Source organism: Anolis sagrei, chromosome 11 (assembly GCF_037176765.1).
Source record: "Anolis sagrei isolate rAnoSag1 chromosome 11, rAnoSag1.mat, whole genome shotgun sequence".
Taxonomy (NCBI): Eukaryota; Metazoa; Chordata; class Lepidosauria; order Squamata; family Dactyloidae; genus Anolis; species Anolis sagrei.
Window position 1 is genome coordinate 30,767,243 of NC_090031.1, and position 26,706 is coordinate 30,793,948.

At 45.1% G+C, this 26,706-nt stretch overlaps 1 protein-coding gene across 3 annotated transcripts in view; it reads left to right on the top strand.

Annotated features, from left to right (window-relative positions):
* Positions 1-26,706, top strand: part of BCAS3 (BCAS3 microtubule associated cell migration factor) — a 549,518-nt gene that overhangs the window by 515,275 nt on the left and 7,537 nt on the right. For 2 of the 3 annotated variants that reach the window (XM_060756800.2, XM_060756801.2), the window contains one exon: positions 6,368-6,535. In XM_060756800.2, coding sequence (XP_060612783.1) covers positions 6,368-6,535 — 168 coding nt within the window. Of the gene's footprint in view, positions 1-6,367; positions 6,585-26,706 lie in introns of all 3 variants that reach the window. The other variant, XM_060756803.2, reaches the window with a different exon arrangement.

The following is a 26,706-nucleotide window of genomic DNA, read 5'->3' on the forward strand; positions in this document are numbered from 1 at the left end:
GCTGGCAGATGGTAATTTTGTCAGCGCCGATTGTGTTTAAGTGCAGGCCAAGGTCTTTAGGCACTGCACCCAGTGTGCCGATCACCATTGGGACCACCTTGACTAGCTTGTGCCAGAGTCTTTGCAGTTCTTAAATCCCCATATCGTGTCATCTTTTCCAGTTGTTTCTCTTCAATCCTGCTGTCACCTGGGATTGCAACATCAACGATCCACACTTTGTTTGTTTGTTACTCTATTATTATTATTATTATTATTATTATTATTATTATTATTATATTGTATTATATGGGTTAAACCCTTGTGCCGGCAGGACTGAAGACTGACAGGTCGCAGTTCGAATCCGGGGAGAGCGTGGATGAGCTTCCTTTGTCAGCTCCAGCTCCCCATGCAGGGACATGCAAGAAGCCTCCCACAAGGATGGTAAAACATCAAAAGCATCCGGGCATCCCCTGGGCAACATCCTTGCAGATGATCTATTCTCTCACACCAGAAGCAACTTGCAGTTTCTCAAGTTGCTCCTGACATGGAAAAAAGTATGTTGTTTCTCAACTTGAATGTAGCATAGAATAAAGATAAGAGCAAGCCTTCCCAATGGAAGGAGCCAGGCCTTTTTCCCAGAGAAATATCTTTGGCGCACTTAATCCCTCATACCTGCGTTTGCATGGCGTGAGGCTATGTTGGGGGGAAGGGGGGGGCATCCTGCATTCACCCCCTTTGCTCTCACTCAAGCATCTCTGGCACTAGAGTCGGCCTCCTCTCTGAAGTTTTTATTTGGGTGCCTGGGCAGTCGTCTTGGCAGAGCATCAAAAGCGCCTCACGCCGTTATTCATAGGCCCACTTGCAAGGAAGGCGAGGGTGTTTGGGTTTCCCATTTTTGAAATGTGATAAAGCCTTAATCTCCTGTCATCATCATCTAACGAGGGAGGAGGGGATCTTTGGAAAAGCTCCCCCTCCCCTTCCCAAGAAGGCACGTTTCCTCCTCTGCCAGTTCCACACCAACATTGCATAGATGGAAACTGGAAGCATGTGTGGTCAAGGAGTAGGAGAATATAGCAAGTTATTAGTGTGGAGCAATGCATAAGCTAGGAGGGGTTGTGGCCGCTGCTTTTTCCTACATCTCCTAGGAAGGATAAGACTCTGCTCCTTCCATTCATCTTCCCCTGACTGAGTTGATGCAGTCAAAACTACTTTCCGGTGTAAACTCTTTTTACCATTTGAACTCAGATTGCCGCAGTTGAAGTATGCTGGCGACAAAGAGGGAAAGTCGGGGTTGGGAGAGAAGCTGGGACCTTTTAACAGCATCTGGGAAAGTGGGATAGTAGAGCATTAATGATAACAGCCATCGTGGGAAGTGATAAGTTGCCTTAGGAGAACAACCTTAAGGTCCAAAACAACAAAGGAATTCAGTTCTTGTGGGTTTTTTCGGGCTATATGGCCATGTTCTAGAGGCATTTCTCCTGACGTTTCGCCTGCATCTATGGCAAGCTTCCTCAGAGGGTGACCTCACCCGGGATCACTGGTTTGTTGTGTGTTTTCCGGGCTATATTGCCATATTCCAGAAGCATTCTCTCCTTACGTTTAACCCACATCTATGTCAGGCATCCTCAGAGGTTGTAAGGTCTGTTGGAAACTAGACAAGTGGGGTGTATAGGTAAAAAGGTAAAGGTATTCCCCTGACAACTTTGTCCAACTTTGGGGGTTGATGCTCATCTCCATTTCTAAGCCAAAGAGCCGGCATTGTTGGTAGACACCTCCAAGGTCATGTGGCCGGCCTGACTACATGGCGCGCTGTTACTTCCTGCTGGAGCAGTACCTATTGATCTACTCACATGTGCATGTTTTCAAACTGCTAGGTTGGCAGAAGCTGGGGCTAGCAGCGGGAGCTCACGCTGCTCCTGGATTTGAACCTGGGACCTTTTGGTTAGCAAGTTCAGCAGCTCAGTGGTTTGACCCATTGTGCCACCGGGTGCTCCATATATAGATATAGATATAGATATAGATATAGATATAGATATAGATATAGATATAGATATAGATATAGATATAGATATAGATATACATACAGTGTTCCCTCGCTACCTAGCAGTTCGCTTTTAGTGGACTCGCTGTTTCACGGTTTTTCAAAAATATTAAATTAAAATACATATTGCTGTATTTTCACTGTTTCACAGTTTTTGCCGCTACCGTTCTCCGAGGTGCTTTCCCTCCTCAGTCCTCCCTCCATCCTTGAAGGGCCTTTCCTTCCTTCCCTTCACTTTATTTTAAGTTTATGAAGACTTAAAATAGTGTACAACTACTAAAATAATGTATAAATATTAAAATAAATATAACGTTCCCTACATCGCGGTTTTTCACTTATTGCGGGAGGTCGTGGAACGTAACCCCGCAATAAGTGAGGGAACACTATGGAATAATGTCCAGGGTGGGAGAAAGAACTCTTGCCTGTTTGATGGAGGTTGAATGTTGCAATTGTCCACCTTGATTAGCTTTTAATGGCATTGCAGCTTCAAAGCCTGGTTGCTTTCTACCTTGGGGAATCCTTTGTTGGGAGGTGATTAGCTGGCTCTTATTGTTTCTTGTCTGAAATTCCCCTGTTTTCTGAGTGTTGCTCTCTCTTTTTTTACTGTCCTGATTTTAGAGGGGTTTTTTAATACTGGTAGACAGATTTTGTTCATTTTCATTGTTTCCGCCTTTCTGTTTATGCTTGTGTTTAGGCTTCTCTGTGTTTCCAACATGGTGGTTGGATTGGTCCAGCATTTCTGTGTTCTCCGATAATATGCTGGGTCCACATACTTTCTGTATATATTTCAGATTCCAATATTAATGTCAAAAATGCGTAGTATGATTTTACATAGGATTTGTGCTACATTAGAACAGTAAAGACAAATATCACTTATCTATCTATCTATATAATAAAAGTCAAAGTTTGTATGCGGCTTTGTCAGAAAAAAACCCAATGCAGACCAAACTTGGCACACAGAGCCTGCAAGACCCACTCGACATCCTACTGCAGTTTGGAGGAGGATGAACCATGGATGATGGAACTTGCAGTACCATCACTCACATTCTGAGACCGCTGTTAACCTCATCCAATGACTGATCAGGACCAAACTTGGCACATAGACCTCTCATGACCCACTTTACGTCTTGGTGTGGTTTGCCTGGGGATGGACCATGGATTATGGGACTTGCAGTACCTTTGCTCAATTCTTGAGACCACTGCAACCCTCATCCCATTACCGATAAAGACCAAACTTGGCACACTGAGTCTCCATGATGCACTCTACCTCCTGGTGCAGTTTGGAGGAGGATGCACCATGGGCGATGGGACTTGGAATACCTGCACTCCCTTCCTAAGACCATTACAACTGCCAACAATGATGGATCAGGACCACAATTTACACAGAGAGCCCACATGACCCACTCTACATCCTGGTGCGGTTTGGAAGAATTTGACAATGGATGATGGGACTTGCAGTCACTTCACTCACTTCCTGACACCACTGAGACCCTCGCCAATGACTGATCAAGACCAAACTTGGCACACAGAGTCCCCATGACCCACTCTACATCCTGGTGCACTTTCGAGGAGGACAGACCATGGATGATGGGACTTCAAGTACATCCACTCCTTTCCCAAGACTGCTGCAACCCTCATCTAATGACCATTCAAGAACAAACTTGGCACACAATTTGGAGGAGGATGGACCACAGATGATGGGATTTGCAGTACCTTCACTAACTTCCTGAGACCACTGCGAGCCATATAAATAACTGATAAAGACCAACCTTGAGACACAATTCCTTTCTCAAATAACCGGGTCCCCAAGCTAGTGTAGAATAAACATTAAATATTAAATAACCAGAAAAATAAAATAAGGTGGCTGACTTCTCTGGTTGGATGAGTCTGCAGTGCCTTTCACGTTCCTTGATTAGTGTCTGGGCAATGCTTCTGCATTTAGGGATCCCTATATAGTCTTGTCCACAGCTGCATTGTATACGGGAGAGTCCTGCAGAGGTGAGAGCATCCCTCTTGTCCTTTGCTGAACAGAGAATTGGTTCCTTGAGTTGTGTCTGCGTTTGCGGGTCCCTATGTAGACTTAATTTGGATAGTTCCTGCCAGATTGGAAGAATTGAAGGGCATGGGTTGGCAATGCTATTTGGGGAATGTATTACTCCAGCGATGGTCAACATTTCGCATTGCCCCCCAGTACACCAGAAATACCCCCATGGGCATGACCCCGCATTTCTGATTCAGCGGCTCAGCCTGGGCAGCCATTAGTCGGCCACTATCTCTCCTCTTTGCCGATGCAGGGATCACTGTGTTTACCAGCCCTTATCGTCTTGTGTGTTGGGCGTTATCAGAGGAAAGGACGCCTGCCGCCGGGCCTGGTCTCTCGCCCTTTCAATTACTACCTGTCAGAGGCCCCGAGTGAGCTGTGAAGCTGTACAGTCGTGGGCCCAGCACAGATAGTTTCTGACAGCTGATCAAAGAGGAGAGCCAACCTCCTGATAACCAAGGATGTGTTTTGTGTGCTTTTAACTTTGAGATGGGGGAGGGTGTGTGTGTGTGTGTGTGTGTGTGTGTGTGTGTGTGTGTATATATATATATATATATAATACACATATACACACACACACCCTGGCATTTGCCTTCTTCTCCCCTTCTCTTCCTCCCCCCACCTTCCCTCCGCAGGCTGGCAAAAGCCAGACCCACTAAACGCCCCATATTCAGTTACCTAATTGTTGAGTGAAACGGCATGCCATCCCAGCGTCAAAGGCCGGGCTTGGTAATCTCATTCCGGGCGGGCGGTGATTTAAAAGTAAGCCCTCGCAACAGACCTGCTGCATAATAGACTCAAATAATTTTAATTTGTACTTTGAAGTGATCTGAAGGGGGGGCTCAATCTAATCTTTGCATTTAGTCAAAACGTCATGTCCTATTTTTTTGAAACCAGGAAACAACTGCGCCGTAGCGGAATTATTTTTAAGTAGCAGAGTGTGTCGGTTTTTGCTCCGTTGTTTCATCTTGGCCTTCATATACACCAGTGTTTCTCAACTTTCCTAATGCCGCGACCCCTTAATACAGTTCCTCATGTTGTGGTGACCCCCAACCATAACATTATTCGGTTGTTGTAGGTTTTTCGGGCTATATGGCCATGTTCTAGAAGCATTCTCTCCTGACGTTTCACCTGCATCTATGGCAAGCATCCTCAGAGGTTGTGAGCAAATAACATTATTTTCGTTGCTACTTCATAACTGTAATTTTGCTATTGTTATGAATTGTAATGTAAATATCTGATATACAGGATGTATTTTTATTCACTGGACCAAATTTGGCACAAATACCCGACACGCCCAAATTTGAATACTTGTGGCGGGGGGGGGGGTGATTTTGTCATTTGGGAGTTGTAGTTGCTGGGATTTATAGTTCATCTACAATCAAAGAGCATTCTGAACTTCACCAACAATGGAATTGAACCAAACTTGGCACACAGAAATCCCACGATCAACAGAAAATACTGGAAGGTTTTGGTGGGTATTGACCTTGGGTTTTGGAGTTGTAGTTCACCTACATCCAGAGAGCACTGCGGACTCAAACAATGATGGATCTGGACCAAACTTGGCACAAATACTCAATAGAACCAAATGTGAAAACTGGTGGAGTTTAGGGAAAATAGACCTTGACATTTGGCCAATGGTAGCAAGGTGGCCAATGGTAGCATTCACACCGGCCTCAAACAGACAAAAGGTCTTTCTTCCACCCTGGACATTATTCCACAGAGGGTGCCTCCAGGCAACAAAGGCCAGGCTACCTCTATGCAGATACCCTCCCTGATTGACTTTGCAGCTGGTTATCAAGGTGACCAATTGCAACATTCACACCCGCTTCAAACAGACAATAATTCTTGTTCCCACCCTGGACATTCCACAGATATATATAAACCCCACTTGACTAGTTTCTAACAGACCTCACAACCTCTGAGGATGCCTGTCATAGATGTGAGCGAAACATCAGGAGAGAATGCTCCTGGAAAATGGCCAGACAGCCCAGAAAACTCACCGCAACCCAAGGCAAACATTCTCAGTGAGAAAGAAAATGTTAGGAGAAGTTGCAAGAATTTGTTTTTACATAAGCCTAGTTGTGCACTTAGGACTCAATTTGCAGCAAGCTGAGGGGAAAAGGGGAAAGTGGGAGGAGGAGAAAGACCCCAGGACATTTTACTTGAAAGGGCATGTTACCTTTTTGCTGAGTTCATTGACTGCAAATTGCTAACTCTTTGGCATCTCCTGATATGCAGGTGGTTATGGTAAAGGTGAAAGAAATGAGCTCTGCTTCAGCGGTTCTTCTCTGTTTCTCCTGAAGGTGCCTTCGACCGGAGCGTGACCCTCCTGGAAGTCTGTGGGAGCTGGCCCGAAAGCTTTGGGCTCCGGCACTTGTCCTCCATGGAGCAAACCGACGAGGGCCTTCGGGAGCGGCTGGCCGACGCCATGTCCGAGTCGCCGGGTCGGGACATAGTGGGATCTGGCACAGGTACAAAGAAGAGGTGTTATCAGAGATCACATACGTCTCTCACCCAATGGTGATTTTTCTTTCACTAACTTATACTGTTCATTCCCTTCCCCTCCCTTCCTCTGTTGTTTTTCTCCCTCAGGAAACATGCACGTGTACTTGTGTACTTCCCCAGCCTGGAAAGCTATTTTCCAGAACTAACTAACTAACCCTTTCCCCTTAAATACCCAAAGGAGCTGCACTGCTCTCCCTAGGGTTGGCATTGCTGAATTCTGGTACCTGGTCATAGGGCTCCTGATATGGTTCCCCATTAACATTGCAAATGGATGGCAGCCATGATCCCCAGGAAGAGGTCCTTGCACTAGAAACAAAAAAATTATCCACCCCAATGAATTGGGGGCCACGGTGGAGCAGTGGGGTAAACTGCTAAGCCACTGAACTTGCTAATCGCAAGGTCAGCAGTTTGAATCCGCAGATGGGGTGAGCTCCTTCTGTTAGCCCCAGCTTCTGCCAACCCAGCAGTTCAAAAACATGCAAATTTGACTAGATCAATAGGTATAGCTTCTGCGGGAAGGTAATGGCACTCCATGCAGTCATGCCAGCCACATGACCTTGGAGGTGTCTATGGACAACGCTGGCTCTTTGGCTTAGAAATAGGTATGAGCACCACCCCACAGAGTCAGACTCGACTAAACTTAATGTGAAGGGGAAACCTTTAACAATGAATTGGAGAGGGGTCTTTTGGAGGAACTTTGCCTTTATGATTGCTAAATGTGGTCACCATTGGACCACTACTTTAGGGTTGTTTTTCTTGTAATGATAGTCAGTGTGGAGTAGTGGCTCGAGCATTGGATAGCAACTCAAGTCTGATTCCACGCTCGGCCAAGGCAGTTCCAACTTTCGGAGACTACAGGGCTTTCATGACTTGTGATGGGGCTTTCATGACTTCCATAATAATAATAATAATAATAATAATAATAATAATAATAATAATCCTTTATTTGTACCCCGCTACCATCTCCCAAAGGACTCGGTGCAACTTACACAAGGCCGAGCCCAAAATACAGCAATAAACAACAATAACAATAATACAGCAAAATAAAACAAAACAGCAATAACATTAACTTGGCCATAGGGGGATTCAAACCCTATTTTTCGGAGTCATGGTGCAAGACTCTAACCACTAGTCATGCAGACTTCTTACCTGATTGCCATGACATTAGGTAAAGGTTTTACCCTGACATTAAGTCCAGTCATGATCAACTCTGGGGGTTGGGGCTCATCTCCATTTCTAAGCCAAAGAGCCGGCGTTGTCCATAGACACCTCCAAGGTCATGTAGCTGCATGACTGCATGGAGCACTGTTTATCTTCCCGCCGGAGCGGTACCTATTGGCAAACATTCAATGCTTTGTTGCTATACAATGAGACACACAAACAGAAAGGCAAAGGCTTCTCCTTTCATTTCTGGCTCTAGAGGAGGTGCTGCTCTCCATTTCCAAGCTGATGAGCCTACGTTGTCACCTCCTGGGTCATGTGACCTATTGATCTACTCACATGTACAAGTTTTCAAACTGCTAGGTTGGCAGAAGCTGGGGCTAACAGCAGAAGCTCACGCCGCTCCCCGGATTCAAACCTATGATCTTTCGGTCAGCAAGTTCAGCAGCTCAGCGGTTTAACCCACTGCACCACCAGGGGCTCCGCCATGACATGAAGATGAATACAAATGTTTGAGTGAATGTTTGAGCAAATACTGCCACTGAATTCTATGACGAAGAGCGCAAGAATCAGCATGCTTCCTGCCCCCCTCCCATCGTAGGAGCATGGACACCGTCCCCTTCTTGCACTCCTCCACGCGTGTGGATTGGAAACGACGTGCAGATGAGGTTCTGGGCGTATAATTATCTGCCTTTGACAAAGTGCTGGCCTCCATAATCCAAATTAATCCATCTTCATCAGAGGCCATTATTGTGATAAATTAAAGGGCCCATTAACATAAATGGAATGGCACTCTGGAGATTATGGGAGATTCAAGAGACCTTTGGGATGGCGGAATGCTCGCAAATGGCAAGGAGGGCGCTCGGCTTTGTGTGGCAGGGCTTGGCACCGAGCAGAGGCCCACCCGCCTTCTCTTTTGGCCAGCTTTGTGTTGCAAGCAACAGCCAAATATCAGAAACAGTTTGAATCATACCCTTATGCCACAGAGAGGAAGGAAAGAAGGGAGGAAAGAAGGAAGGAAGGAAGGAAGGAAGGAAGGAAGGAAGGAAGGAAGGAAGGAAGGAAGGAAGGAAGGGAGGGGGAGGAAAGAGAACCGCAATGGGTTCAAGCTTTTCTAGTAGTTTCCATAGGGCAGGACTTTGGCACACAAGCCCACTCCAGAAACACGACAACAAAGGACTGGCAAATGCCATTAGCGTGGAATATACCACATTTATGTTAAAGGTAACGGTTTTCCCCTGACATTAAGTCCAGTCATGTCCGACTCTGGAGGCTGGTGCTCATCTCCATTTCTAAGCCGAAGAGCCAGCGTTGTCCATAGACACCTCCAAGGTCATGCGGCTGGCATGACTTCATGGAGCGCCGTTACCTTTCCACCAAACCTATTGATCTACTCCTATTTGCATGTTTTCGAACTGTTTGCATGTTTTCGAACCTATTGATCTACTCCTATTTGCATGTTTAGCAAGCGGCAAAATAATTTTAGACCAAAAACGGGCAACAGTGACCGCCTTGTCTGTAGCTTTAAACACTTGCATCACCACCAAGACTCCTGCAATGCTACAGATTTTCGCCCATTTCTCTGGAGCCTATTATTATTATTATTATTATTATTATTATTATTTGAAACACAACAAGGTGAGTCCACAGCAGACACTTTGCTGGCTGTTGTATTGGATCACACGTCGGACACTTCTCAAGTGTCCAGGACTGTGTGATGTATCGGCGAATAATGCGTGCAGATCCCAGTAAGGTGGCCTTTTGCAGCTGACAGATGGTAATTTTGTCAGCGCCCATTGTGTTTAAGTGCAGGCCAAGGTCTTTAGGCACTATACCCAGTGTGCCAATCATCACTGGGACCACCTTGACTGGCTTGTGCCAGAGTCTTTGCAGTTCGATCTTTAAATCTGCATATCGTGTCAGCTTTTCCAGTTGTATTATTATTATTATTATTATTATTATTATTATTATGGAGTTGTAGGCAAAGTGCTCAATCGCTTTAGCAATATTAAACTATGTAGTAAAGCCTTCAAATGGCTTTGCCACACAACATTGTGTATCTCCTGTAGTCGCATTGCACTTGGATTGTGTTTGGAGCATCTCTCTTCATTGACAGGTAAAATCCATCAACTAATCAAAATGCCTGTATTTTGATGGTCTCCAACCCAGCCCAGTGCAATCTCTAATTTATTTCTTCTCCATGTGCTTTTGGCCTTCCCTACACACCTCTCCACACAGACATACACACTTCTCTTCCTGTCTCCTGCCTATTGTTCCTTCTTATCCCGCGCCTGCTTTTCTACATCTTGGAAGGGCAGGAATTCACATCCCCGGCCGTCAAGAGTTATAAACTATTTTCGTTCTGCAAAGTCCATTAGAGGGCTTTTTATTTAGATTTTTGGAATGTTTTGTGGTATATATATATCTAGATCTCCTGGCATCCCGTCCTAGTTGTCCCTCTGCAGCACCGAGGTGAGGAAGCGAGCGTTTTATACGGCTCCCTGTAAGCTTTCCGAAAGGAAACCAGGCATTCCTGGCTGTGATGCCCTTGCCAACAAACGCAGCTCCCCTTTGGATGGACTTCGAAATCCTTGGAATCTTGGCCACAGGCCATTTTGAAGGCTTTCTCGGCCTGCTCCGAGGGAAGGCGTAGGCGGCCAAATGGGCCATTTCCTTTCCTCCGCTTCCCGGCTTCCTTCGGAGGAGAGGAGAACTCTCTTCAGCCGGCATTTCTAAGCCAGGACAGCAAGGAGGCTAAAAATATTTCCAGAAGCTGATCCAAGATGCTTCCTTGCATTTCCAGAAATGGAGATGTGCCAGACGCCAAAATGATGTATTAACAGAAGATATTCGAAGTGGTTGTAAACCAGGTTGCATTGTAACTGCACAACAACAACAACAACTATTATTATTGTAACTGCACAACCACCATGTCAGACTACACAGAGAAGCCATTGAAATCCACAAGCATGTGGACAATTTCAACAGAAAGGAGGAAACCATGAAGATGAACAAAATCTGGCTACCAGTATTAAAAAACTCAAAATTTACAACAGCAAAACAACAGAGAGTAAACAATCAGGCACATCAATTCACTCTCAACAAGAGATTCCCCCCAGGCGCTTCCAGGCCATTGAATGCAAATCAAGGTGATCAGCTGAAACATTACCCTGGTCATTCCACAGATATATAAACCCATTTTTCCTACTTCCAACAGACCTCACTACCTCTGAGGATGCTTGCCATAGATGCAGGCGAAACATCAGGAGAAAAATTGCTTCCAGAACATGGCCATATAGCCCGGAAAAACCTACAACAACCCAACTATTATTATTTTTTTATTATTATTATTATTATTATTATTATTATTATTATTATTATTATTGATTTATACTCTGCCCTTCTGCCTGTGGGAACTCATAGCGGATTGCAGTATAAACAGGTACCGGCAAACCTTCAATGCCTTGTTATAATACAATGAGACGCACAAACACAAACAAAGGCAAAGGCTTCTCCTTTCATTTACGGCTTTGGAAGTGGTGCTCATCTCTGACTCTGGGAGGTGCTTTCTCTATTTGCAAGCCGAGGAGTCTGCGTTGTCACCATCTGGTGATGTGGCCAGCAAGATTGCTTGGAGCATCTCTTTGCCTTTTACCGCTGAAGTATTTCAGCGCACCCAAATACCTGGGAGTCACTCTGGACTGTGCTCTTACCTATAAGAAGCAGTGCCTGAACATCAAGCAAAAAGTGGGTGCTAGAAACAATATCATATGAAAGCTGACTGGCACAACCTGGGGATCACAACCAGATACAGTGAAGACATCTGCCCTTGTGGTGCTACTCTGCTGCTGAGTACGCATGCCCAGTGTGGAACACATCTCACCATACTAAAACAGTGGATGTGGCTCTGAATGAGACATGCCGCATTATCACAGGGTGTCTGCGCCCTACACCACTGGAGAAATTACACTGCTTAGCCGGTATTGCACCACCTGACATCCACCGGGAAGTAGCAGCCAAGAGTGAAAGGACCAAGGCAGAGACATCTCCAGCTCATCCCCTGTTTGGGTATCAGCCAGCACATCAACGACTTAAATCAAGAAATAGTTTTCTAAGATCTACAGAGACACTCGCTGGAACACCTCAGCAAGCGAGAGTCCAAAAGTGGCAGGCTCAAACCCAGAACCTCAATCAATGGCTGATACCAAATGAGAGACTCCCCCCTGGGCACACAGAGGACTGGGCGACTTGGAAGGCACTGAACAGACTGCGCTCTGGCACCACGAGATGCAGAACCAACCTTCAGAAATGGGGCCACAAAGTGGAATCCTCGACAAGCGAGTGTGGAGAGGAGCAAACCACTGACCACCTGCTGCAATGCAACCTGAGTCCTGCCACATGCACAAGGGAGGACCTTCTTGCAGCAACACCAGAAGCACTCCAAGTGGCCAGATACTGGTCAAAGGACGTTTAATCAACTACCAAACTCACAAATTTTGTATTCTGTATTTTGTATTTTTGTATTTTGTCTGTTTGTTTGCTTTGTTCTGTTAGAAATGTAATATAATTGACTGGTTGCTGATGACTCGATGACTCGATAAATAAACCACTGAAGTGAGATCTATTTATCTACTCACATTTGCATGTTTTCAAACTGCTAGGTTAGCAGGAGCTAGAGCTAACAGCAGGAGCTCAGCCCACCCCACAGATTGGGACTGCCAGCCTTCAGGTCAGCAATTCAGCAGCACAAGAATGTGACCATTGATTCCACCCCAAAACAATAAATGAATAACCCAGTGGTCTAGTTTCCTTCAGAGTGTGATGAGAAACCATAACCAACTCCCAAAATGTATGGCCCCAAGAGGCTATAATGGCCACTTGGATATATTTAAGGCAAATTCAAGAAGAAAGGAATTCTAGGGCCACGGTGGTGCAATGGGTTAAACCCTTGTGCTGCTGAACTCCTGACCTGAAGATTGGCAGTTCAAATCCGCAAGATGGGGTGAGCTTCTGTCTGCCAGCTCCAGCTCCTGCCAACCTAGCAATTCGAAAACATGCAAATGTGAGTAGATCAATAGGTACCGCTTTGACGGAAAAGGGAAAGAGACGCTGCAAGCAATCTTGCTGGCCACAACACCAGACGGTGACAACGTAGGCTCCTTGTCTTGAAAATAGAGAAAGCACCTCCCAGAGTCAGAGAGGAGCACCGCCTCCAGAAGCCAGAAATGAAAGAAGCCCCTGCCCTTGTTTGTGTTTGTGTGTCTTCATTGTATATGATTGTAAAGGCATTGAATGTTTGCTTATGTATGCAAATACTGTAATCCACTCTGAGTCTTCTAAGGGAGAAGGGCGGAATATAAATAAAGTGTATTATTATTATTATTATTATTATTATTATTATTATTAGATACACAACAAGATAAGTACACAGCAAAACAAGATCATTCTGCTGGCTTTTGTATATTATCACATGTAGGGACACTTCCCAAGTGTCTAGGATTATGTGATGTATCAGCGAATAATGTATGCAGATCCAAGCAGGGTGGCCTTTTGCAGCTAACAGATGGTAATTTTGTCAGCGCTGATTGTTTTTAAGTGCAGGCCAAGGTCTTGAGGCATTGCACCCAGTGTGCCGATCCCCACTGGGACCCCCTTGACTAGCTTGTTCCAGAGTCTTTGCAGTTCGATATTGTTGATGATGATGATGATGGCTATTGTGTGTGAAATCTAGATTTTCAGGGCAGTTATCTTTAAATATGAGACATCGAGAACAGTAACTTTCCCCCTTGGACAAAATCCCCTCAGTGCATATCTGATGGACGAAGCAGACCTCTTCCCTAATGCTTGGCTGCTGATACTGTTAGTGTTGTTGTGCATTTCGCTCTTTTTAACAAAACAAGAGTTTCTTTGATTATTCTGATGGTCGCTTGCCCACTCTCTGTCTCCCTCTCTCTCTCTTTTAAAGTCAAATTTGGGATTCTGATGTTCAGAGCAGGGAGGTCACAAGGCCCTAATGCATTTAGCATTGACTGCCCTCTCTTGTACTGCTTCTATTAGTCCGTAATTTGATTTGTACCTATTCATTTGCAGGCCTTCCAGCAGCACGGGGCTGGGCCGGCGTCTAATTGGTGCTGTCTCTATTTTAGCCTCATTAAATTAGCCCTGACTCCTGGCCACTTGGTGTCTGCGCTCGTCTGTCCATTTATACAACCTAATGTAACACAAAATTCATTACTGATCGCATTACTTTCAACTCCGAAGCCCGCCTCGCAATAAACATTTTCTTAACCCTTTCCTTCCCGAGGCAGCAAGATGAGCAAGATGGCAGGCATTATAAATGAGGAAGAAGGCACCAACTAGGAGAGGTTGCTGTGATAATAATAATAATAACAACAACAACAACAACAACAAATAGGAGAGGTTGCTGTGGTTCGTTTTTGCCGGAGCCAACTGGGGAGACTAAGGCATCCCTTTCCTTTCGCCTTGGAATGTTGTTTCTAGAAAGAAATGTCCCAATGCTTTGGACAGTTTAGAGTGCCATCATACATACATCCCATACCCATAGGATTGGTATCCACAGTTTCATTTAGCCAACACAAAATGGCAATTTCTGGCTCCTCCTCTCTGGTATTCTTGGGCCAGAAGTCCGTCATTTGTCGGGTTTTGCATATCCATGTGAAGTCCAGGTATGATTCTATGAGGAAGAGACTTTAAAAACACCTGTCTCCTGGCTGTTGCTTGCTACATCTGCCTGCCACCTCAGAAGGAGAAGGAGGAAGTCCTGCTGCTACTCTCCCCCTCCCAAGCCAGCTAAGAGGAGGAAGGGGACTAAGGAAGAGACTTTAAAAACACCTGGCTGTTGCTTTCTACATCTGCCTGCCACCTCAGGAGGAGGAAGGGGGCTGAGGAAGAGTCTTTAAAAACACCTATCTTCTGGCTGTTGCTTACTACATCTGCCTGCCACCTCAGGAGGAGAAGGAGGAAATTCTGCTGCTACTCTCCCTCTCCCCAGCCCGCTAAGAGGAGGAAGGGGACTGAGGAAGAGACTTTAAAAATGCCTGTCTCCTGGCTTACTACATCTGCCTGCCACCTCAGGAGGAGAAGGACGAAATCCTGCTGCTACTCTCTCCCTCCCCAGCCAGCTAAGAGGAGGAAGGGGACTGAGGAAGAGACTTTTAAAACGCCTGTTTCCTGGCTGTTGCTTACTACATCTGCCTTCCACCTCAGGAGGAGAAGGAGGAAATCCTGCTGCTACTATCCCCCCCCCAAGCCAGCTAAGAGGAGGAAGGGGACTGAGGAAGAGACTTTTAAAACATCTATTTTCTGGCTGTTGCTTACTACATCTGCCTGCCACCTCAGGAGGAGGAGGAAATTCTGCTGCTACTCTCCCCCTCCCCAGCCAGCTAAGAGGAGCAAGGGTAGGCCTGTCAGTTTTGTATCGTTAATTCGTTTTTCGTATTTTAATCGTTATTTTTTTAAAAAACGAAGCGATATCAAAACATATTTTCAAACCCGGAAGGGTTTGAAAATATCGAAACAGCAGCCCCATTTTTTTTACGAGCTTCAGCTCCGCTCGTAAATGCAATGGCGGCTGCTGTGCTGACTTCAGTGCTGTGGTCATGTGCTGGTGCCTGGGAACCAATCAGGCGCTCCCAAGCACCCCAGCAGCACCGTGGCAGGAGCCGATTGGATGGCGCGCGCGCGCTCACCCGCGCTCACCTCCTCCTCCTCCTCCTACCAGCTGTGTTGCAGGAAGTGCTACGAGGAGGAGGAGGAGGAGGAGGAGGAGGGCGCAGGAGCCCGAGCCGGATGGCGCGCGGGGCTAACAGCAGGAGCGGAGGCCGGTTGTAAAGGTGAGCGGAGCGCGCGCGCGCGCCATCCGGCTCGGGCTCCTGCGCCCTCCTCCTCCTCCTCCTCCTAGCACTTCCTGCAACACAGCTGGTAGGAGGAGGAGGAGGAGGAGGAGGAGGAGGGCGCAGGAGCCCGAGCCGGATGGCGCGCGCGCGCGCTCCGCTCACCTTTACAACCGGCCTCCGCTCCTGCTGTTAGCCCCACGCGCCATCCGGCTCGGGCTCCTGCGCCCTCCTCCTCCTCCTCCTCCCAGCTGTGTTGCAGGAAGTGCTACGAGGAGGAGGAGGAGGAGGGCGCAGGAGCCCGAGCCGGATGGTGCGCGGGGCTAACAGCAGGAGCGGAGGCCGGTTGTAAAGGTGAGCGGAGCGCGCGCGCGCGCCATCCGGCTCGGGCTCCTGCGCCCCCCTCCTCCTCCTCCTCCTCCTCCTACCAGCTGTGTTGCAGGAAGTGCTACGAGGAGGAGGAGGAGGAGGAGGGGGGCGCAGGAGCCCGAGCCGGATGGCGCGCGGGGCCGATTGGATGGCGCGGGAGGCCGGTTGTGTGAGTTTACTTTTCAGGGCTGTATGTATGACCAATCCAGAAGCATTCTCTCCTGACATTTTGCCCACATCTATGGCAGGCATCCTCAGAGGTCTGTTGGAAACTAGGCCTGTTTGATCAAGAAAAAATTTCGATATTTAAAATACTAGGCAAATGGAGTTTAAAAAATGTTTTGTAAATATTTACGAAATTTACGAAATTTCGTAAATAACAAAACATTTTTTTGGAAAGTTTTGAAAATATTTTAAATATCGAAACAAAAAAACACCCCAATTAAGAATCGAATTTAGAAACAAATTTTTTCTTGATCAAACAGGCCTAAGCAAGGGGACTGAGGAAGAGACTTTAAAAACACCTGTCTCCTGGCTGTTGCTTACTACATCTGCCTGCCACCTCAGGAGGAGAAGGAGGAAACCCTGCTGCTACTCTCCCCCTCCCCAGCCAGCTAAGAGGAGGAAGGGGACTGAGGAAGAGACTTTAAAAACGCCTGTCTCCTGGCTGTTGCTTACTACATCTGCCTGCCACCTCAGGAGGAGAAGGAGGAAGTCCTGCTGCTTCTCCCTGCCCTCAAGCCCGCTAAGAGGAGAAAGAGGACTGAGGAAGAGACTTTAAAAACAGCTGTCTCCTGGCTGTTGCTTATTATTTGTGTTGTGGTTTTATATTGTATTTAATGTTTTTATGTGCATTTTGATATTATGTATATTACTTGTTGCCTGTTAACCGCCTTGAGTCGCTGAAAGGCTGAGAAAGGCGGTATACAAAGACATTAAGAAAATAAATAAATAAATATGATTCTAAGCCATCTGTTGTAGTTACGCCTAATAAGGCAAACTCCACAAAACCTACCATAGGAGGACCTAGAGATTCCTAGAAAGATCCTATGAACCCAATCCACAAAGGAGGAGGGCCAACTATAAGTGCTTCTTAGCATGAACTTTATAATCGGAGCCTATCGAGACTTGTACACAGTGTTCACAGTCACTGCAATCGGCAAGTTCTCAAAGGAACAAATGGAACGGGATTGGTTTGCCAGGCGCCGATGACGTCCCAGGCACAAAGTTGGTGCGACAGGTTGCTGGGCGTCTATAAATACATGCTGATTTAGCCGAGGTGCCAAGCGTAAGCTTTCTGGATTCTGAAGATGCCAGCTTAAACTGGCTGCATCCCACCCGGCCCTTGACCCCAAAACGTAATTTGGAATTTCTGCTGAACGGAAAACGAAATGCCAGTGAGGGCAAATGTGCTTTTTCGACCAGAAGCTTGGGACATGGACTCCTGATCCCATTTGTGTCTCTACTTCAGAATGGGAAGCACTTTAGAAAATGCGATAAAAAACCTTGTAAAAGAAAATGCTTGATTGAGGAGACTTGGGGCCGAAGGAAATAGGAGGCAAGCTGCTTAAGCTATAAATTTGTTCAATATCATGAGGATCCTTCAACGGGGGCATCGGAGCCACATAAAACAAGAAGCTAGGCTTTAATGTAGCCAATATAAATGGAAGGTCAAAGGCCAAATTAGTTGAAATTACACAGAACACGGGGCTGGCTCGTTTGGTCTTGAAGACCACCTCCGTCTTCAAGACGGAAATCCTTGCTAGAGGAGTTCAGAGGCCCATCTAATCTGACCCAGGGATGCAAAGGACAGTCACCCAGGGACCTCCAAGAAACCCACAAGCAGAAGTAGACTCTTTCCCCCTATTTATTTATCACTAGCTGGACCCGCCACGCGTTGCCGTGACCAACCTTCCCCCCCTCTTTCTCTACTTCTTTCTTTCTCTCCTTTCTTCTCTTCCTCCCTCTTTCCTTCTTTCCCTTTTTTCTTTCCTTCTCTCCTTCCTTCCTTCTCTACCTCTTTCCTCCCTTCCCCTCCCTTTTTCTTTCTCTCCTTTCTTCCTTCTCTAGCTATTCTTGGACTACAACTCCCAGCAGTCCTCCTGATTGATCTATCTATCTATCTATCTATCTATCTATCTATCTCTATCTAATCTACATTTTTTATCTATCTGGAGGATTGCTGGGAGTTGCAAACCAGGAAAATATGTATGGATTGGGATGCTCTCAAAGAAATCCAAGGAGGGGAAAGCTTGCAGCTTGGAAGCAGTGCATTTGGAGCATCCTCCTCCCCTAAAGGGCCTAGTCTAGGGGATGTTGGGAGCTGTCGTTTTCACACATGTGCTGTATTGTCATTTAGCTTTTGGGGGATTTTAAGTCCTTTTTGCTATATTTTGGGAGGGGTTTATGAGTAATGGTCACTCGTTGGTCTGTTAGGTGTATTGTGTCCAAATTTGGTGTCAATTCGTCCAGTGGTTTTTGAGTTATGTTAATCCCACAAACAAACATTACATTTTTATTTATATAGATATCAAAAAGTGAACCAAAGGTACAGTTGTAATATATTTTTCTAAAGTTATAAAAACTTGGCATTATATTCAATGTTCTTTGCCCAATAGCTGGCCACTTGGAGTGCTTCTGGTGTTGCTATAAGGAGGTCCTCCATTGGGCATGTGGCAGGGCTCAGGTTGCATTGTAGTAGGTGGTCTGTGGTTTGCTCTTCTCCACACTCACAAGTCGTGGACTCTACTTTGAGGTCCCGTTTCTTAAGGTTAGCTCTGCATCTCATGGTGCCAGAGCGCAGCCTGTTCAGCGCCTTCCAAGTCATCCCATTTTCTGTGTGCCCAGGGAAGTCTCTCATTCAGTTTCAGCCATGGGTTGAAGTTCTAGGTTTTAGCCTGCCACTTTTGGACTCTCGCTTGCTGAGGTGTTAGGATCTTAGGAAGCTATTTCTTGATTCACAACGTTGGCATGCTGGCCAATATCCAAACAGAGGATGGACCGGAGATGTCACTGCCTTGGTCCTTTCATTATTGGTTGATACTTCCCAGCGGATGTCCAGTGGTGTATTAATGTTTTAAATATTTTATGATGTTCTTGGACATCAAATCGTTACCTCTGTAAACCTCCCTGAGTCGCCTGAGGGTTGAGAAGGGTGGTATACAAATATAGTAAATAAATAAATAAATATTCCAACAGAATCTTGCCTGGTATTAACGTGAGACTTGTTTGGGTCATCCTTTTTTTCCCCTTCTTGAAGATAGGGACCACATATGCCCTTCTCCAATCTGATGGGATTTGTCCTGTCCTCCAAGAACTCTTAAAGATGGTTTCCAGTGGTTCCAAAATGACTTCTGCTCGTTCCTTCAATACTCTTGGGTATAGTTGATCCTGTCCAGGAGACTTGAATTTGTTTAGAGTGGCCAGGTATTCCTGGATGGCTTGTTTCCCTATTTGGGTTTGGATTTCCTGTAATCTTTTGTCCACTCCATCTTGCTGAGGTTGAAGACGGCTTTCTTTTTTGGCGAGAAGACTGAGGCACACAAATCCCAAGATCTCCCCAATATATTTCCACTGTATTGCGCTCATCCGAGGAATATCACGAGACGATGGGCATTCTTTAATGAACATTTCTTTACGGGAGGGGAGAATTATGTCGCCCTCGTACCCGTAAAGAGTAAAGCCCCCTTTTATTGGATTCTTCTGCTGCGTCGTCGCTGCGGCTAATTACATTTTGCGTGGCAAATAAAAACCAGATGACTCCTGGGGACGGACGGCAAAAACCTCCTGTGAGTGAGAATTTTATCTACCGATCTGGATAAACAATGTCTCATCATCAAACAGCGATTGCGACTAAATGGCTTTCTAAGCACTTTTGGTGTCTGGGAGTTGTGGTGCGGTTTGAGATGGGATGTGAGAATGTGAAGGCCTCTGGTCTCAAAGCAAAACATCCTGAGTTTGGAGAGTTCTGAGAAGTCACTTTTGGGGGGTATATACAATGTTCCCTCGCTACTTTGCAGTTCGCTTTTAGCGGACTCGCTGTTTTGCGGTTTTCAATAAATATTAATTTAAAATATATATCACGGTATTTTCGCAGTTTCGCGGGTTTTTTGCCACTGCCGCTCTCCGAGGCGCTTTTCCTCCTCAGTCCTCCCTCCCTCCAGCCTTGAAGGGCCTTTCCTTCACTTTATTTTAAGTTTATAAAGACTTAAAATAGTCTATAACTACTAAAATAAAGTATAAATATTAAAATAAATATAGCGTCTCTATATTTTCACTTATTGCGGGAGGTCCTAGAATGTAACCCCCGCAATAAGTGAGGGAACACTGTATCGCAATCCCGACAAGTCATTTCTCCTAAGCTCTGATTCTACACCTATATCTTCCCCTCGATATTCGGAAGTATTTCTTCCTCCCAACCTTCTGAGAATCAAGTGTAGTGTTGTTCCAAAGGACAAGGAGAAAGAGTTGCAATGGCACTCCTATCCACTTGAAACCAATGCTCCAAAGTGTGTAATACCCATTACATGGGGGAGCAATTTTCTTCTCCACTTCTCATCCCTTGAAATTCAGTCTGAACTAACAAAAGTCCACATGCTCATCCAGCCTCCAAATCAATTTTTTCCAGCTACCTTGCATCTAAATCCTGGTCCACAGGGACACAACAGTTAAACCTTGAATCATAGAATCATAGAATCATAGAATCAAAGAGTTGGAAGAGACCTCATGGGCCATCCAGTCCAACCCCCTGCCAAGAAGCAGGAATATTGCATTCAAATCACCCTTGACAAATGGCCATCTAGCCTCTGCTTAAAAGCTTCCAAAGAAGGAGCCTCCACCACACTCCGGGGCAGAGAGTTCCACTGCTAAACGGCTCTCACAGTCAGGAAGTTCTTCCTAATGTTCAGATGGAATCTCCTCTCTTGTAGTTTGAAGCCATTGTTCCGCGTCCTAGTCTCCAAGGAAGCAGAAAACAAGCTTGCTCCCTCCTCCTCCCTGTGGCTTCCTCTCACATATTTATACATGGCTATCATATCTCCTCTCAGCCTTCTCTTCTTCAGGCTAAACATGCCCAGCTCCTTAAGCCGCTCCTCATAGGGCTTGTTCTCCAGACCCTTGATCATTTTAGTCGCCCTCCTCTGGACACATTCCAGCTTGTCAATATCTCTCTTGAATTGTGGTGCCCAGAATTGGACACAATATTCCAGATGTGGTCTAACCAAAGCAGAATAGAGGGGTAGCATGACTTCCTTAGATCTAGACACTATGCTCCTATTGAGCTACTGTACTTGCTGACTAGAAGGTTGCGGTTCAAATCAACAGGACGGGGTGAGCACCCGCTGTTAGCCCAGCTCCTGCCAACCTAGCAGTTCAAAAACATGCAAATGTGAATAGATCAATAGGTACTGCCTCAGCGGGAAGGTAAATGGCACTCCATGGAGTCATGCCGATCACATGACCTTGGAGGCGTCTATGGGCAACGCTGGCTTGTCAGCTTACAAATGGAGATGAGCACCACCCCCAGAGCTGGAGATGAAGGGGAAGCCTTTACATTTATCTGTGTATCTGTGTGTCATTGTTTTGAGGCACTGAATGTTTGCCTTGTGTTTGTATCTGCTGGAATCCACCCTGAGTCCCAAATAAAGTGTTGTTGTTGTTGTTGTTGTTGTTGTTGTTGTTGTTATTATTATTATTATTATTATCCCACCAATCTCCCATATGTTCACCTATCTCAGTGTCTAACCTTAAGTCTTGAGCCTCACTCACTTTGTATCAACGCCCAGATGAGGGGAGGAATTTCAGGATGAGAGTGCTGCCCTGAAAAAAAATACTATGGTCCTCATTGCTTCTCTTTGCTTTGGGGTTTGCAGTCAATGCAAGGATCGAGTCCACAGACCCTTGCATGCCAAAATCGTCTTCTTTCTCTTATATTTATTTATTTATTTATTTATTTATTTATTTAATTATATTTACATGCCGCCCTTCTCACCCCGAAGGGGACTCAGAGCAGCTTACAAGATATATATACATACAATATTTTATTATTAGCATAGTACAGTATCAGTATTATATATTGTACTATATCATTATATTGTAATACTACATGTAATATAAAATATATAATTATAATATTGTATTGTTACTATTAGTATTATATTGTGTCACTGTTGTTCATTCGTTCAGTCATTTCCGACTCTTCATGACCTCATGGACCAGCCCACGCCAGAGCTCCCTGTCAGCCGTCACCACCCCCAGCTCCTTCAAGGTCAATCCAGTCACTTCAAGGATGCCATCCATCCATCCATCCTTATATTATATTATATTGTATTGAATTACATTATACTTTTTCTGGTCAGGAATGAGAAAGCCATGCCAATTTCCTGCTCATCACCCAATGATCTTCTGCTGGTCAGCTTTCTTCCTAAACTGATGCAGAGAGCAGAAGGATTCTTAGAGTGGCTACCAAAGCTCTTTCCCAAGTGAGGACTGAAACCCTGGTCTCCAAAATTGTAGTCCTATACTCAAACTACTACATCATACTGATTTTAATACTTTTGTTGAATGTTACAGACTCTGTGGGAGCATTTCTATCTCCAAGCAGCTCACCCTGCTTGGGAAATCATTTGCAGTGTGGGCGTGGGTGTCGTTTTCCCCCAGGACCTTTTTAATGTTTTGTATGATTCAGTTCTGTGATCCTGGACACTTTGCTTCTAATTGCTCGAAAGTGGGCTGCGGAGAGAGGAATGTCCTCCGTTTTTCATTAACTCCTCCAAACCTCACCAAGGGTCACTTTTTCACAGCTGTGGGTCTGTTGCAGAGTGTAGGTCAACCCTTCACCCTGACAACGTCCTCCTCAAAGACTGCCGTGAGTTTGTCTTGAAGGAAACAAGAAGTCCTTTGAGCCCTGAAAAGTGTTGGAAGCCTATCCACAATTGCAGGCAACATTCACATTGGTTGTTTTGCATTAAAGATAGCATTTCTGTGTAGGAAATTATATTTCTACACACAGATATTTCAGGTTGGATTGGATGGTCCTCATGCTTTCTTCCAACCTTATGATTATACAAGCCTGCTCCCTCCTCACTATGACATCTCTTCACATATTTATACATGGCCATCATCCTGTCTCCTATCAGCCTTCTCTTCTGCAGGCTAAACATGCCCAGCTCCATAAGCTGCTCCTCATAGGGATTGTTCTCCAGACCCTGGATTATTTTATGTTTACCAAATTAGTCTCCAAGTATTTTATCCATGAGACTTAGTAATGTATTTTCATGCCCTTTTGTTGTGATGATTATGATTCCCCATTGCTTCCCACTCTTCCCCAGAGACTCCTTCCCCATCCCTATCTTCAGGTAAGGGTTTCCCAGGACATCAAGTCTAGTCATGTCCCTAGACGCCTCCAAGGTCATGTGGCCACTGGCATGACTGCATGGAGCACCCTTACCTTCCTGCTGGAGCGGTACCTATTGATCTGCTGACATTTGCATGTTTTCGAACTGCTAGGTTGGCAGAAGCTGGGGCTAACAGCAGGAGCTCACCCCGTGCCCTGGATTTGAACCTGTGGTCTTTCAGTCAGCTAGTTCAGCAGCTCAGCAGTTTAACCCACTGCACCATCAGGGGCTCCTTCCAAAGGATCCTATAATAAATATAGAAACAGATAAATATTTTGGTGCCACTTCCAACTATAGGATTATATGATAGATATAGGCATAGGCATAGACATAGTTATACTCATAGAGGGGGCTGGACCACATGGCCTCTTGTTGCCCCTTCCAACTCTAGGATCTTAGAATAGATATATAGATATGGATACAGAGAGAGAGAGAGAGAGAGAGAGAGAGAGAGAGAGAGATCTAGCCGTCCCCTGCCATGCATTGCTGTGGCCCAGTCTGTGTATATGTGTTGTGTGTGTGTGTGTGTGTGTATCTATATAAATAAAAATGTAATGTTCATTTGTGGGATTAACAGAACTCAAAAACCACTGGGGGAATTGACACCGAATTTGAACACAAGACACCTAACAACCCAATGTATGTCTTTCACTCAAAAAATTGATTTTGTCATTTGAGAGTTTTGTCATTTGCTGGGATTTATAGTTCACCTACAATCAAAGAGCATTCTGAACCCCACCAACAATGGAATTGAACCAAACTTGGCACACATAACTCCCATGACCAACATGGTGGGCAGTGTCCTTTGGTTTTGGAGTTGTAGTTCACCTACATCCAGAGATCACTGTGGACTCAAACAATTACGTATCTGGAACAAACTTGGCACAAATACTCCATATACCCAAATGTGAACACTGGTGGAGTTTGGGGGAAATAGAATCCTGACATTTGGGAGTTGTGGTTGCTGGGATTTATAGTTCACCTACAATCACAAAGCATTCTGAACCCCACCAATGATAAAATTGGGCCAAACATCCCACACAGAACCCCCATGACCACCAGAGTGGGCCACAGCAATGCGTGGCAGGGGACAGCTTATATATGTGTGTGTGTATGTGTGGTTTTGCGCATACGTTGTAATGTATTTTTGTTTTTTGGCTTTTTAAGTCCCTCCTGCTCTGTTTTTCAGTGTTTTAATGAGTGATGGTCACTCGTTGGTCTGATAGGTGTATTATGTCCAAATTTGGTGTCAATTCGTCCAGTGATTTTTGAGTTATGTCAATCCCACAAACAAACATTACACTTTTATTTATATAGATGTCAAAATTAATATGGCGTCCCTACTTCACGGATTTTCACTTATCGCGAGTGGTCCTGGAACGAAACCTTGTGTTAAGTGAGGGAACACTATGTCTGCTTTGGGGATTTCAAAGGTTATGGCTGTGCTGTGCAATGCCGGCAAGGTCCGGCAATGACTCCCTCCCCCCCCCTCCCCAATTTTACAGAGATGGTCGACGTCGCAACCGGATAATCCGTTCCTATTGTGGGGAGAATTGTTTCTCTAAACACTTGCTTCTTTATCTGGTGTACTTTTAACCTTCCAGAAATTGTGTTGAGTCAAAGCTGGAGAGGGTCCAAAAAGCTAGACCGGAGCTTTTGACAGAACAAGGGGTGCTTTAAAAAAATACATAGAATGGGGGACGGATGGACCGCAAACTCCCCCCTTTTCTGAAAGTACTGAACCAAATCTGTTTTTGTAAACAAATGGGGAGGGAGAGAAAACTATTCTGAGAAAGCTTTGACACCAGAAACCGTTCTTGTGGGTTTTGTGGAAGACGATTTGGATATTTCTATCGCACTGTGCGCCCTCTTTGCTTTTCAATTTATCTGTAAAGGAAATTGATACTCCAGGGGTGAAATGTGCCGTGCTCTCTCCTTCTCTCTTTCTTCCTTTCCATATGCCATAATTCAGCTCCAAATTGACGAATCCTCACTTTCATGGTTGGCCAAAACGACCTGTATTCCCAGGGTGATGGATCGCGTCCGTACATTCAAACAAGAAAACATTTGACATCCAGAGGGTCTCAACTCTCATACATACAGGGAAGGGAAATGATATTTCTCTAGTCTTCATTTTCCCCTAAAACAAGGCGTCTCCCCCCAATTATGTGTTTTCTTCAGTCCCCAGATTTGTCGCTTTATTCACAACGCTTCCTTTGACTGTTTCTGCATTCCCTGAGTCATTTACCTACACCGTTCCTTTAGACGCCTAAACACTATTTTTTAAAATGTTCAACTGAAGTTTTAGGTTATTGCCATAGATAGAAAGTTGGGGACTAAAGGGAAATTTCATGGGCAAGGTAGAAGTTTTATGGGAAGACAATGCTTTCATTTTCATAGCTGCTTTGAGTCTCCTTTGGGGAGATAAAGCGGGATATTATTGTTATTAATATTAATATTAATAATAATAACAATTCAGCAAAGGCTCTGGCATAAACCAGTACAGGTGGTCCCAGTGGTCATTGGCACACTGGGTGCCATGCCAAAAGATCTCAGCCGGCATTTGGAAACATTGACAAAATCAACTGCAAAGGGGCACCTTATTTGGATCTGCACGCATCATTTGAAAATACATCAAAGTCCTAGACGCTTGGGAAGTGTTGAGTTGTGATTTTGTGATACGAAATCCAGCATATAGATCTCGTTTGCTGTGACATAATCTGGTTTTGTGTCAACAATAATAATCATAATCATAACAATATTAATAAAACATCACACAGTCCTAGATGCTTAGGAAGTGTTCAACTTGTGATTTTGTGATACGAAATCCAGCATATAGATCTCGTTTGCTGTGACATACTGTGTTTTTGGGTCAGTAAAATAATAATAATAATAGTAATAGTAATAATAATAATAATAATAATAATAATAATTCGTTTTGCTGTTGTTAGGTGCCCTTTTCAGTAAATGTAAAGGTTTCCCCTTGACATGAAGTCTAATTGAGTATGACTCTGGGGGATGGTGGTCATCTCCATTTCTAAGCCGAAGAGCTGGCATTGTCCATAGACCGCTCCAAGGTCATATGGCCCGCATGACCTTGAAGGGGTCTATGGACCACGCCGGCTCTTCAGCTTAGAAATGGAGATGAGCACCAACCCCCAGAGTCGGACACAACTGGACTTAATGTCAGGGGAAAACCTTTACCTAACCTTTAACCTATCTCTATCTATCTATCTATCTATCTATCTATCTATCTATTCTATCTGTCTAGCTATCTAGCTATCTATTTTTGTCCATTTATCCACCACCTATATATATATATCTATCCATCTATCCGCTGTCTCTGTCTAGCTATCTATG